The sequence below is a fragment of the Camelina sativa genome, chromosome 15, assembly GCF_030686135.1.
Source record: "Camelina sativa cultivar CO46 ecotype springtype chromosome 15, ASM3068613v1".
In the NCBI taxonomy this organism is placed as follows: Eukaryota; Viridiplantae; Streptophyta; class Magnoliopsida; order Brassicales; family Brassicaceae; genus Camelina; species Camelina sativa.
This window is the reverse complement of record NC_141894.1, coordinates 11411847-11426034: the sequence shown is the minus strand read 5'-3', so window position 1 is coordinate 11426034 and position 14188 is coordinate 11411847. Positions and strand designations below refer to the sequence as shown.

At 36.8% G+C, this 14188-nt stretch overlaps 3 protein-coding genes and 1 pseudogene across 3 annotated transcripts; 3 read left to right on the top strand and 1 right to left on the bottom strand.

Moving 5' to 3' along the window:
- The first annotated feature begins 1363 nt into the window (after positions 1-1363).
- Positions 1364-6164, top strand: LOC104746533 (mannosyl-oligosaccharide 1,2-alpha-mannosidase MNS2). The gene is made up of 14 exons (XM_010468035.3): positions 1364-1685; positions 1793-1840; positions 2046-2207; positions 2437-2549; positions 2959-3024; positions 3174-3345; positions 3858-3947; positions 4176-4300; positions 4404-4469; positions 4698-4806; positions 4900-5001; positions 5125-5205; positions 5296-5466; positions 5608-6164. Exons 1-14 carry the CDS (start codon positions 1506-1508, stop codon positions 5863-5865), a joined length of 1743 nt encoding a protein of 580 aa, XP_010466337.1. The 5' UTR covers positions 1364-1505; the 3' UTR covers positions 5866-6164.
- Positions 6165-6388: 224 nt separating this feature from the next.
- Positions 6389-7580, top strand: LOC104748386 (B-box zinc finger protein 32). The gene has a single exon (XM_010470037.3). The coding sequence runs from the start codon at positions 6687-6689 to the stop codon at positions 7389-7391; it is 705 nt and encodes a 234-aa protein (XP_010468339.2). The 5' UTR covers positions 6389-6686; the 3' UTR covers positions 7392-7580.
- Positions 7581-9758: 2178 nt separating this feature from the next.
- LOC104746532 (uncharacterized) lies at positions 9759-12535 on the top strand. The gene is made up of 9 exons (XM_010468034.3): positions 9759-10244; positions 10470-10655; positions 10737-10839; positions 11196-11275; positions 11354-11431; positions 11539-11630; positions 11720-11831; positions 11959-12084; positions 12197-12535. The coding sequence occupies exons 1-9, from the start codon at positions 9966-9968 to the stop codon at positions 12308-12310; spliced, it is 1170 nt and encodes a 389-aa protein (XP_010466336.1). The 5' UTR covers positions 9759-9965; the 3' UTR covers positions 12311-12535.
- Positions 12536-12738: 203 nt separating this feature from the next.
- On the bottom strand, positions 12739-13833 carry LOC104748385 (putative F-box protein At3g21130 pseudogene; annotated as a pseudogene).
- Between the last annotated feature and the right edge of the window lie 355 nt (positions 13834-14188).

Genomic DNA, 14188 nt, shown 5'->3' with positions numbered 1-14188 from the left:
TCATAGCGTATAAATGACTTACTATATATTTAGATCCATTATTTTTTGTTATAATAATTAAAAATCAAAATAGAATTTCAAACACTAAACAAAACAAACTAAATATAACAAACAAATGATCATGAAGTAAATTAAGGGTTAAAAATTAATATAAACATTTAGCTGCACAAACAGTCAGAAATTTTAGTTATTCCTCTATTTGGAAAACATCTAACATTTAACAAAAAGAAATTGCATACCAGCTATTCGGATTCATTCACTCTAGATATTTGATTTTTTCGGGTCAGATAAGAAGAAATTGCATACCGGCTATTAGATCCCGGATAACAATTGCACGTCGATGATGATCCCACTTGTGGTGTACGCTAAGGCTAGTATCTATATCTTTGTCCTTCACCCACAATGTGTATATATAAAGATGTTGTAGCATGTAGGGGACATTTATTTGTCTTCACTCACAATGTGTATAAAGATGTTGTAGGGGACCTTCATGTTATTATACCGTGTTCGAAATTGGCGTGTGAGAGAAATCAAAAATGTGGTTTAGAAATGATATTCTTCTTCTTCCCTAGAGTCGTCAAGTCACCCAAGTTTTTTCTTTTTTTTTTTTTGAACAAACTTCACTCAAGTTTTGTTTTGTTTTGTTTTTGTCTCTCTCATTGACTTGACTCACTGTTTAAGGAAACCACAAAACCCAAAAACGAAGTCACCATTGTTCGTGCTGGGCACGGGACGGGTACCCTTGAATTTTCTCCGACCCTTTACTCGTCCCGACCCTAACGAGTAACAGAAAAAATTTACTCATACTCGACCTTTAAATAACGGCTACCCGGAGAAACGGGTACCCGGTAAAAAATAGTTGACCCTTTACTCGTCCCGACCCTTTATTATTACCCGGAAAACGAGTACCCGATAAAAAAATGTTAATAATCACAATAATAATTTTATCTTTTGAAATCCAAAAAATGAAAAATTCATAAATTTATGCAATATATAGTTCCAAAATTATAAAATTACGAATTTTGAAAATAAAAATAATATATTAATTCAGTTAGGCTAAGTTGAACTTAGGTTTTAACTCTAACTCTATAAATTAATAATAAATAATAATAATAATAATAATACAAAATATTAACGGGTATTTACGGGTCGGGTAGCAAAACGGGTAAAGGGCCGAGTAACGGGACGAATATTGAAAACTAAACTAATATCCCATACTCGTCCCTTACTCACGGGTAATATAAATATAATACCCTTTACTCGACCCTAAAACTGCGGATACCTTTTTTGGGACGGATACGAGTAACGGATATTAGTGCCGAGGCCTAACCATTATTATTACCAAGTACCAAACCCACCAAATAAACAAACCAAATACTAAACCAAAAAACCAACTGATTCAAACCGGATCAATTCCCTCTCTTTACTCTCATCCGATCTCTTCTTCTTCTCCTTTCCGAAAATTTGTCACCTCCGAGATCTGATCTGTTCAAGAATTGAGAGAGATGGCGAGGAATAATAATAATAAACTTGTAAGTGGTGGTGGTAGTCATCATGGGATATGGAAATATTTCAACCCAGCGTTTTATCTCCGTAGACCAAGACGTCTTGCTTTGCTTTTCATCCTCTTCGTCTCTGTTTCCATAATTGTTTGGGATCGTCAATCTCTTGCCCGCGACCACCAGGTACCCTTTTTTTTCTTTCTATAATCTGAATTGCCTCTCAATTTTGAGTTTGATGAAGTTGCCTTTTTTATGCGTGTTTTTATAATCTATGCTGATGACTTTTGCAGTTTGAAGTTTCCAAATTAAATGAAGAAGTTTTGCGGTTGCAGCAGATGGTAAGCTTATTTTTCCTTTGATGTATACCCCAAAGTTTCCTCCTTTTTGCGTTTTCTCTTAAATACACAGTGGATGTGGCATTTATGTTTCTTGCCTTGTTGGGGTGTATCTATATATATATATTTGGTTTTGCAAGACTTTGATTGACTTGTGAGTTCATTTCAATCTTGAGAAACTTATACGATTGTTATGTTTTTTTGTTAGTTGGAAGAGGTAAAAAGCGTCACTGAGGATGTGTCTGTGAAGAGTTTGAAGGATGTCCAGGAAGATCCTGTTGATGCCCAGCGAATGCAGAGAGTTAAAGAAGCTATGATTCATGCTTGGAGTTCTTATGAAAAGTATGCTTGGGGACAAGACGAGCTTCAGGTACAGTTTTTATGTTTTTATCAGTGACAATGTTGGTTTCTACAAATTTGGTGCCTTTTTGAAATTGAATGGTTTAGCTGCAATGCTATTAGGTTGTATTAAGTTTCAACACTTTTCAGAGGCTTGCAAGTATTGTGTTGTTCAACTAGTTAAGCTGAGAACAATTTCTGCTTGCAAAAATATATGTCTCTGAAGCTATTTTGTTTCCTTTTTTTTTTTGCATTATCAGCCCCAGACGAAAGATGGCGTTGACAGCTTTGGTGGTCTGGGAGCAACTATGATTGATGCATTAGACACTCTCTATATAATGGGTCTAGATGAGCAGTTTCAGAAAGCCAGAGAGTGAGTAACTGTCTTCCATCCTAGCCCATTTTTTAGGAAGATTCTTCTTCGCATGATTGTTATAAACAGAATTGTCTTATCTTAATTGAGAAAAGAATTGGCATGCTATTAAAATCCAAAGCACTTAAATTCCTAAAAATCTATCATAAAACTAAGAAGTGAAAAAAATAAAATAGAAAAGGCTATTGAATCTTTGTAACTTGTCTGTGTGCAAATGTTCACTTTTGACTGTAACAGGTAGCCTGTTTCAAGACAATATAGAAATTGTTATGGCTATAACTGCAACAGGATCCTATGAAGAATCCTGTTTCTGAGTTATCTATATTGTTTTCTTGTCATTGGAGTTCAACTCACAACTTTGCCGGTTCATCTTTCCCAGCCTTCATTTGGTTATTTTTTTCATTTGCAGTTGGGTGGCAAGCTCATTAGATTTCGACAAGGATTATGCCGCCAGTATGTTTGAGACAACCATAAGGTTGCATTTAACAGGTTTACCATGTTGTTTTCTTTCCTGTACTAAGAAGAGGCATCTTGCTTAGGTTATTTGTTGTGTGGTGTTAACAGTGTATGTGGAATGGAAGTATAGAATCTGCGCTTATAGTTTTTCTCTTTGTTGGCTTTCAGAGTGGTAGGAGGGCTTCTCAGTGCTTATGATCTTTCTGGGGATAAGATTTTCCTCGCAAAGGCTACTGATATTGCAGACAGATTATTGCCTGCATGGGACACTCAGTCGGGTATACCATATAATATTATCAACCTGAGACATGGAAATGCTCATAATCCTACATGGGCGGGGGTAAGTCCTAGTCGTTTAATGCCTCCCTGTCATATTTCTTGTCAATCCTTTTAAAGTCTTATGCATTGGATGCTTACTTAGTGAATATATATTTCCTCTTCTTGTCTTGCGAATTTTCGTATGCCTGGGAGCTATTTAGAGATAGTGGCCACTAGTTCCGTCAACAGAAGATGACTTTGTTGTCTGTCGTTTTTTTTTCCCTCTGGTTGGACTAGGATCTCTAACATGTTTCTAAAGTAACTCCTAAGAGGCCAAGAAAACTTTGAATTTTAAGTTCCAGTTACTTTCCTACATGTTTCAATTAGCATTCTGTTTGCGTCTAGACTGTTTTAGAGTTTTAGCTGTAAATATCATGATGAATGTAAAGCTTCTTCATTAGCTAGGTATTGATTCACTACCAAGCTCATGTTTAATGTTTATGGAATGGGTACCATGTGATCTTTTTACCTGTGTTCAATTAAGTACATGTGGTCTTTCGGTTTAGTTGATTGCTTACTTCTCTCTTGTACTAGAGAGACAGTATTCTTGCAGATTCTGGTACTGAACAACTCGAGTTTATTGCCCTTTCCCAGAGGACGGGGGACCCCAAATATCAGCAAAAGGTGCATTTCTCCATAACTTGTAGCACGAATGACTTACTACATATCCATCTGTTTAAGAGATAGTTATAATTTTCATGAACTGGATTACATATTTCTTAGCTTATTCTATATATTTGTATTATATCTTACTTAGGTTGGCAATAGGTCAGGAATCAGGATACATATTGTCTTATTCATAGAAAATAATCTGCAACTTAATGGTTGACCTGTTTGTATCTCGTGTCTCAGGTAGAAAAGGTTATTTCAGTACTAAATAAGAACTTCCCTGATGATGGTCTACTTCCAATCTATATAAATCCCGATACAGCTCAACCATCGTACTCCACCACGACATTTGGTGCCATGGGAGACAGGTATTTTCCAACTTGATTGCATTTTATAGTGCTGCTTGTCTGATCCCTTCTGGTTTGGCTTTGGTTTGATATATGACGGTGTGACTGCTAATTTTTCATACAGCTTTTATGAATATTTGCTCAAAGTTTGGGTGTTTGGGAACAAAACCTCAGCAGTGAAACACTATAGGTAAGTTTAACTCTAGTCTATTGAGTATACATACGTATGTATTTCTTATAAATCAAATGGTAAACGTAACACTGGAACATTTGAAAGCTGATTAAATTCACCCAGCTGCCATCACGTTTGTCTTTCTGCTTGATATCTGCTTCTATTCTTTGCTGGTCTTGTAGTTTCTACATCTTTTAGCCAAACAATAATAATTAGTACTGTTATGGCTTGAAATCTTTGCATCAGAGATATGTGGGAGAAATCAATGAATGGTCTGCTTAGCTTAGTTAAGAAATCAACACCTTCGTCATTTACATATATCTGTGAGAAGAGTGGAAATTCTTTGATCGATAAGGTAAGCCCGTCTAATCAATGTTTCCATTGTGATATGTGAAAATTAATTTGCCTGGTATCTCCAGTCTCATGTTCTGTCTCATCTTATATTCAGATGGATGAATTGGCATGCTTTGCTCCCGGAATGTTGGCTTTAGGAGCATCTGGGTATAGTGATCCTGCTGAAGGAAAGAAGTTTCTCTCACTCGCTGAAGAGGTAAACTTATGGCTTGAATTATCTTTGATCATAGCCTCATAGGTGCTTCAGATCTTCCCGAACTTTCTGCTTTCAAGCTGTCGGAGATATAGCCTTGATTGATATTTTGTCACATATCTGCAGCTTGCATGGACATGCTATAATTTTTACCAATCAACACCAACAAAACTGGCTGGGGAGAATTATTTCTTCAACTCTGGGAATGTATGTCATTTGTCATTTTCTTTGTCTTATGTTTATTTTATGTGTAATTTGTTGTTTAGTCTACAATCCACAAAAATGATGATGATTCAGGACATGAGTGTTGGAACATCGTGGAACATCTTGAGACCAGAAACTGTTGAATCACTGTTTTACCTCTGGCGGTTAACTGGCAACAAGACATATCAAGAGTGGGGATGGAATATATTTGAAGCGTTTGAGAAGAACTCGCGTATAGAGTCTGGATATGTCGGTTTGAAGGATGTAAGTTTTCCTTAGACTCCTAATTAGATCCGTAATTGTTAAAACTTTGATGAATTGAATTATACCTTTCCACCATCTACAGCATTATTTGTTAACCGGTAATCCGATGGTAGATTCTAATTTCTTTTCAATCATTTCCAGGTTAATACAGGTGTTAAGGACAACAAGATGCAAAGTTTCTTCCTTGCTGAGACGCTCAAGTATCTCTATCTCCTCTTCTCGCCCACAACAGTCATTCCTTTGGACGAGTGGGTATTCAACACAGAAGCTCATCCACTAAAGATTAATAAGTCCCGAAACAACCAGGTAAATAATCTCAAACAATCCAACCGCGTACTGCAACGAAAACCGGCATTTAGAATACGCCAGAGGAATTACGGTCGGATAACAAAGAAGTAAAAACTCCCTGGAGAGGTCATCAGTCACATTGTGAATCTTTGGAACCAGCATTTGTGATTGCGTAGGAGAGGGGCTCTATGGATATATATATTAACTTGAGTAATGTCATTTAGCTCGGCTATTCAAAAAGACCCTTTTACTTAAGAAACCAATTTTTGGGGAAGATTTCAAGATATTATAGACACTTTTGTTGTACAAGTTTGAACCAGAAGAGAAAACCCAACACAGGTTTACCACAGTTTACAAACCTTGTGTTTTTGTATCCTTTAGTTACAAAATTAAAGAAAATTATTATTATTTTTTTTTATTGGTTAACGTATTAAAAAAACAAATTATATGAAAAGACTGAAATAATGAAGAAGAAATGTAATGGAAGCAACCAAGAAAAGAAAAGAAGAAGAAGCAATTTGCAATGAATGAGACCAAGTCTCTGAAAAGACTCAAGTGTTGACTAAATCTCCACGTCACACCAAAAAGAAGGAGAATGACATGGCTGCTAGCCTGCTACTCTAAAAATGACCACAGATTCTCACCAGCCTCAAAAAAGACCTCACGACACGTTGTTTTTTCAATTCTACAAACACCATACATTTCATTTCCCAATTTGCTATAATAAATTTATTAAAAAATCTGGGTCGTGTAATGTTCTATCTATGGTGTGAACTTTAGGTGGTGAAGAGACCACTCTCATCAACCATGAACCATACATAAAAAACTCCACCGCTCTTCTCTCCCTCAATCATTCACACATCTCTTCCTTATATCTCTCTTCCCATATCATTCCCCAGTCCTACCTGTGATCTGAGTCATTGAGAAGAAAGATGGTGAGCTACTGCGAGCTGTGTAATGCCGAAGCCGATCTCCACTGCGCAGCGGACTCTGCTTTCCTTTGCCGTTCTTGCGACGCCAAGTTCCATGCCTCAAATTTCCTCTTCGCTCGCCATTTCCGCCGCGTCATCTGCCCAACTTGCAAATCCCTCACTCAAGACTTCGTCTCTGGTCCTCTCCTCCCTTGGCCTCCACGAACATCTTGCTGCTCCGAAACATCCTCTTCGTCGTCTTGCTGCTCTTCTCTCGACCGTGTCTCAAGCTCCGAGCTTTCGTCGACAACGCGTAGCGTAAACAGAGCAGCGTGTGAAAGGGAAGAAAAAGTGAAGAAGGCTGAGAAGGCCGGTGTTGCGGTTACGGTCGCGGATGGTGTTTTTGTGAAGTGGTGCGATAAGTTAGGACTAAACAGAGATTTAACAAACGCTGTCGTTTCGTATGCGTCTCTCGCTTTGGCCGTGGAGAGGAACCCGAGGCCGAGAGCGAGAGCGACGAATAGAATGATCTTAGCGGCGGCGTTTTGGCTCGGGGTCAAGAACACGATGACGTGGACGAGTTTAAAGAAAGTGGAAGATGTGACCGGAGTCGCCGCTGGGATGATACGAGCGGTTGAAAGCAGAATGGCGCGTGCGATGACGCTGCAGCTAAGACGGTGGCGCGTGGATTCGGAGGAAGGATGGGCTGAAAACGACAACGTTTGAACAAAAACATTGACGTGGGTCCTCCCGCATCGCTAAATTTAGGACATAGTGATTAGTTTAAGTTTGTGTTGTGTCTATTTGACTTGTTGAAATTCTTTTTCTATGTTTAAAATGGTCTTAATGAGATGAACCAAAGTGAAATCAAGATGATATAAATTTCTTTAGAGGAGTTTAAACGTTTAAAATCAATTTCTACTTTCTTAATCGAATAGTCATTATCAGGTTCCTGAGTTTCAGATTTATGTTTTGTTTAAACTTAAAAAAATCGTACATATTTCTCGTTTTTATCAAACACCCTAAAACCCTTAATTTGTCGCTTATCCACTTATATACTCGGTTTAGATAACTAAACCAAACCAACCAAACCAAAATTGCAAATTAAAACAAACCCGACGACGAACAAAAAATAAAATTAACAAAAAATATAAAGTAAATAATTTTAATAAGTAAAAACTATCTATAAAAGTAATTAGGTAGATCGAGGTGTCCAATATGATATTTAGTGTAAAAGGTGTGACTCTGCGGTTGAGACTATTAATCAAGTTTTCTTTGAATACTTTTGCTCGTTTGAAGTTTGGAGTTTATTTCCGACTCCGGTCTCGTTAGAGGGTTTTCCATATGAGTCGGTATACTCGAATTTGGATTTTGTTTTCTAGTGGGATGCCTCAACATGGTGATCCTTATCAACTTCTTCAATTACCATGAATTTATGGACAATGTGGAATACCATAAATAAAAAAGTCTTTCAAGGTTTAGAGATCGAGACGAATGATATAATTACTCAGGCTTTGGACGATAAGTTAACTTGGGAAGAGGCGCTCTCTTTTACGGCGGTCATGTCAGCTTCATCTCCGTCTTCGGATGTCCAGCTTTCTTCACCTCGTTATCAGATCGATGGTTCTTGGAAAGCAACCAATATGCATTCAGGATTGGGCTGGTGGTGTTGCATTGGTGAGGAGCGAACCTTGTTGTTGGGAGCCAAGTGTCTAAGACGGGGCCCCTCCCCCTGCATTCGGAGTTAGAAGCGTTGTTGTGGACTATGGAGCGGATACATGTTGCAGGGATCGCTTGTCAATATTTCGAGACTGATTGTGCTGAGTTACTCACTATGGTGCAGTCCCTTGAAGATTGGCCGTCCTTCTCCAACATGCTTGATGAGTTTAACTCCCTAGAGTTCTTCCCATTATTCTCCATCTCTTATATCCCACATGCGTCATATACGAAGGCGAATTGTCTTGCTTGTGTTTCGCGTTCTCTTATCTCTGAAGTTTCTTTTGTAAATTCTTTTCTTCCGGCTTGGGCAACTAACCAATAAATTTTCTTTTAATTTATTGTTTGTTTGAAAAAAAAAAGTAAATAGATACATTTTCAGTTAAATAAAATAGTTGCAGATGAGTTCAAAGTTATTAAAACAAAATTAAATTTATCAAAAAATATATAATTAATTCTTTTTGTAAGTAAAAACAAAGTATAAAAGTAAAGAGATAAACTTTTAGTTATAGAAAATAATTGTTTTTTTTTTTGCTATAATATACTAATGCATATCCATTTAAAAATCTACTATCTACATTACCACTAATAGTGTATTTGTACACACAAATATATTTTACTGTTAAAATATACTCTTTAGTCTTTACTACTACCAACAAATTGTCTTTATGAACACATTAAATAACTTATTATATGTTTCTTTACTTTAATATTTTTATAGTTACAAAAACGTATATGTTAATCTTACATACTCCTATCTTATTATTACTTCAACAATCTTTTTTTTTGTGTAAAGGTGAGTATTTACATTTTTTAGAAACAGTAATTAATTGTATAACTTTCACAATCAATTTTTTCTTATATAAAAGATAATATTTTTTCTTGTAAAATTAGCAACTTAAAATTAAAATAAGTAAAAAATATTATAATTTTGAATTTTATGATATATATATAATTTCCTTATAATAATTTTTTCTAAATTTTAAAACTGTATAAATATTTTACATAAAATTAGGTTTTCTTTTATCTATTTTACTTTTATATAAAACATTTTTTATGGTAGGTTTTGAAATTTTATATTTTTATTTTTTATAATTTTAATAAATTTAAAATTGACATGTGTCAATATCTGAATGATACAATTGACACATGTCACGATCTTGTTAATTAGTAATTTTGACATCAAACTTTATATAATAAGATATATATATATATTATTATTATCTCACAAAAAAAATTATAAATTCAAAATAAATATATTTATCTTGTTAAAATTCATTATTATAAACAACAACAACAACAACAAATAAAAAAGAGTAAAATGGAGAGTAGTCCTAATTCCTAAAGTAATTATAATTTCTGTAATCTTTATCTTTTACCACAAAAAAAAAAAAGTAATAGAAGAATAAAAAGAAAAACCCTTATTTGTGGTTTTTACAAACCCTACTCTGGAAAAGTCCTAATTCCATAAAGCTGTGTACTTTCAACAAAGTCGACTAAAGAAAGCATCTGGGGCATACTGAAAGATCGGACTCTTCAAGCTACTACAATCTTATTCTCTCAACTCTTTTGTTGAATCCCACCATGGAAGCTCTCTTTACTTCAACACACATCACCAATTTACAGACAAGGCCTCTCCTCAAATCTACGCTCCCCACTTCTTCCCAGTCATCTTCGTGTTGGTTTTGTAATTCGCTACCAAAAAAGCAATTCACGAACCTGAGAATCACCAATGGATCAAGTCACGGGCTTCGTGTACAAGCCCTCTTACGTAACGAGACACCAAGTGAAGGCGAAGATAATAATATCGCTGAGAGTAGTGGGTTTGGTGTTTTTCCTGAGGATGTTTTCTCTTTATCACAGGTACTTCTACTCTCTTTTGTCTTGTGATGAAACAATTCAACGAAAGTTATAATCTTTTTGTTGTGGGTATGTAAAAATTCAGCAAAAGGTTACAATTTTCAATTTTGTAACAGAGTTTGTGTAGAATCGAATCTTAGATGAGTGGAAAGATGAGTTTGAAGGAGATAGTTTAATGGATGGTTTGCTTTGGCATAAAGTATTAATAGATTGTAATGTTGTGTGAAGGAAAATCTCAATGGTGAAACTTGTCATAGTGTAATCGATGTGGAGGCATCTCTTGCTCATTCTCAGGGTGGTGGAGGAAATCGTGCCGGGCTTTTTAGAACTCCAATATCTGGTGGAGTTCAAAACGCTACATCAGCTCATGCGTTACCTCGGCCTGCTTTAGCTGTACGGAACTTGTTGGAACAGGTAAAAGGGTTTGTCTTTTAGATTGTTATATCTCTTCTCTATCTGTTTGGTCTTAACGTCTTTTTGTGGGTATGATTCAAGGCTAGGTTTGCTCATCTATGCACAGTCATGTCCAAAATGCACCACCGTAGGGAAGGGTACCCATTTGGCTCATTGGTTGATTTTGCACCTGATCGGATGGGGCGTAAGTTGCTTAGCCTTTCTATCTTTTTTGACTGCTTCTACTGTCTGCTTTTGTTGCACGCTCAGTTTTTCTTCAGAATACTGGTTTAATGATTTACTAGTGGACAATTAGTTCCTAAGTCTCTAACTCCCACTGTAGAAACTTTAACTTGATTTGGATTTTGTGGGGACGAATAGTAGGAACTGTGCTCAATATTGTTTTCCTTAAATCTCATTAAAGATGTAGGATTGGTTTTGGGTCTGGATAGTATTGAAGGCAATGCTGAATTTTATAATGGTACAATTACTGTCTTGAGTTTGTTGGCTGAGATATGATAGATGCTCATTTCTTGGATGGCTTCTACTTTTTGTTATCAGATCCAATATTTTTATTTTCACCGCTGGCCATCCACACACGAAATCTGTTGGCTGAACCTAGATGCAGTCTCGTTGTCCAGGTAACATTTGGCTATTGTGTTTTTAACCAAGCAAAAGGTTTTCCCTTTTTGTTCTGTAACCGGGGATTTATGTGGCAGATACCTGGATGGAGTGGCTTATCGAATGCAAGAGTGACATTATTTGGTGATGTGTACCCATTGTCAGAAGATGAACAGGTAGGTGTCTAGATACTCTTTTCTATTTCACTTCATGAACAGGTAGGTGTCTGTGCATGAATCTATCTGAGTAAAGAGTTGTAATATCTCTGGTTGTGGCTTGGTAGGAATGGGCTCATAAGCAATATATTGCAAAGCACCAGCACGGGCCTTCCGAGCAGTGGGGAAACTTTCACTATTTTAGAATGCAGAACATAAGGTCTGTTACAAAACTTGTGCCTTCTAAACTGGGATGATTGTTTATTTCCTGTTACTTATCCACTCCATTCTCAATGTGACAATTGGCAGTGATATATATTTCATTGGAGGCTTTGGCACGGTGGCTTGGGTTGATGTCAAAGAGTATGAAGCTCTACAGCCAGATAAGATAGCTGTTGATGGTGGTGAGGGGAACCTCAAGGTACGTTATTTCAGATCCCTTTTGGTCGCCTTCTGAGACTCCAACAACTTGTCCCCCATTCTAGGCCTTTTGCAAACTGGAATGATTTGAGTGTGGTCTAACGTACTTTCCCTATAACTTCTGATAGGAACTAAATGCCATCTTCTCGAAACCGCTTAGAGAGCTACTGTCTACTGAATCAGAGGTGGATGACGCTGCTCTCATTTCGATAGATAGCAAAGGAATAGATGTAAGAGTTCGTCAAGGTGCTCAGGTAAAAATAACATTGTAATAAAACAGTTCTGTCCAGTTGATGCTGGTCATGCATAGTGCTTCTCAGCTGTATCTTTTTGTGTTGAATTTGTATGTTTGTTTGTTTTTGGCAGTTCAACATACAAAGGCTAGCATTTGAGGAAGGTCATGGTGTTGAGACGCTAGAAGAAGCTAAATCTGCACTATGGAAAGTGATGGAGAAGGTGAAGCTGAATTTGCAGAAATGACAAAGCCCCTTTTTCTCTCTATACGGGTCTTATAAATAAGTAGGACCAATAAAATGTTTGTTTGGTTCCTCTTTTCCTCATTTTGACTTAGCTGAAATTTTGTAGTTTTTTATGTTTTGGCCTCCTTTTTGTAGAAAAGGAAAAAAAACAAAATTGGGGGTTAACGTCTTAACGAACGACAATTTGGAAATATGGTGTTGAATGAAATCAGAGTTTTCCAATAAATATTTTGGGCGTTAGTTACTAAAAGCCAATTAATATTTTGGGTGTTTAATGCCTCAGCACCACCTTGGTTGGGACATACATTGTTCTACATACGAGAAAAATTAGTTGGCATTCAAAAAAAGAATTTTAATTGTTAAAGCATAAATTAGTGGGACAGTCATAATCACACACTAGCCTCTTCACAGAAACGAACACTAGATACCTTATCGTATTTGAACCAAAGTTGGAACATAAGTGAGAAAAAATGGGCATTTAGAATCTGCACCATGGTGAACCACTTGTATGATGAATATATCCTCTCCTACAATGTGTAACACGCTTTTGGACCTGGCTTCGTAGCGATACACGAAAACGTTCTTCTCATGGTCATCCAAGACTGTCATCACATCAATTCGTAAGTAAAAACGATGGGACTTGCTCCATGACACGGCTCCGGTACTCTGATCAATCTGAGTTGCTATCCATACCTCAGAGCCATAAGTTGAAAACATACAAAGTTGTTGCTCTTCTCTAGTCACTGATAAAGACACATCATAATAAGAACGGATACCCGTGGGAAGAGACAGTCTTCGAAATCTGTCAGCTGAAAAATCAAAACATATTAAGAACTTATCAAACGGTGGTCCGTATTCATTAGTAGCAAGCCAGTAAGTATTTCCTTTCACAGACAAGCCACGCCTCCGACTCCCAACACTTGGTATGTACCAGCCTTCAGTCTCACCAACAAACCGCCACGATTTATAGGTAAAGTCATAGACTTGGTACTCAGTTCGCACTGGGATATGGTCTTCATGTCGCTGCATCCTCAAGATTTTGTAACATAAGGATCTGTGATCGTAGCCTAGAGCATAGAAGTCTGATTCCTTGTAGGAATCTAGGGGTTGGATCCACCTTGTTTCACCTAAACATGGATTCCAAACGACCAGTCTATTGTCTTTGGTGCTGCATAGCAATAAGCCGTCGTAGTGAAAGACGTCACGTATATCAACTTCTTCTGAAGAGTTAGGATCTTTTAGGCTGAACTGACATGTTATCTTTACAGATAAATCAACCTCTTCAATTCCATGGAGACTGACGTTCATTATATAAAGCTTATAATCAATCAACATGATAACCAAAGACGTTTTTGGAGCATAAACAGAGTGCTTCTTAGCAAGTCTCTCATCATCCTTAACTAGAGCGTTCCATCCTTTGGATGTAGATCGTAATCGTGTCAGAGATATAGCTGGAACCCTAGAGAGTATCTCCACTACCATATCCTCTGGAAGATGATTAACTGTGTTTCTCTTCTTCATCATCTTTACTGTTTTCAGAAATTAGGGTTGCAAGAAACAGAGTTTTGAGACCAAGTCTTAGGTTTGAGGGAGAGTTTTTTTCTCATAATTTATGTTTTTCAAAGTGTCATGACATCCACATGATTCTAATGTGGGCTTCGGCCCAGATCATGTTTGCTTTAACGCCAAGTCTTATGTTTGAGGGAGAGTTTTTTATGGTGGTGCTTTGTTCTTAGCCTATAGCGACCTAGACCATTCCTGAATTAAAGTGGCTCGAGTTAAGAAGCTAACACAAATTGTTGTCCTGTCTTGCTAGTTTAAGACCTCTGATCTATAGTTTTTTGATGATGCAGGCTTAAATTTTTCTGTTTTCTTTATA

Excerpts from the sequence above, each read along its gene's own strand:
- LOC104746533 (XM_010468035.3), top strand. The coding sequence starts at position 1,506 with ATGGCGAGGAATAATAATAATAAACTTGTAAGTGGTGGTGGTAGTCAT. Across the intron at positions 1,686-1,792 it reads CTCTTGCCCGCGACCACCAG|TTTGAAGTTTCCAAATTAAA; the intron begins GTACCCTTTTTT and ends TGACTTTTGCAG. Across the intron at positions 5,206-5,295 it reads ATTTCTTCAACTCTGGGAAT|GACATGAGTGTTGGAACATC; the intron begins GTATGTCATTTG and ends ATGATGATTCAG.
- LOC104748386 (XM_010470037.3), top strand. The coding sequence starts at position 6,687 with ATGGTGAGCTACTGCGAGCTGTGTAATGCCGAAGCCGATCTCCACTGC.
- LOC104746532 (XM_010468034.3), top strand. The coding sequence starts at position 9,966 with ATGGAAGCTCTCTTTACTTCAACACACATCACCAATTTACAGACAAGG. Across the intron at positions 10,245-10,469 it reads ATGTTTTCTCTTTATCACAG|GAAAATCTCAATGGTGAAAC; the intron begins GTACTTCTACTC and ends TGTTGTGTGAAG. Across the intron at positions 10,840-11,195 it reads TGCACCTGATCGGATGGGGC|ATCCAATATTTTTATTTTCA; the intron begins GTAAGTTGCTTA and ends TTTTGTTATCAG.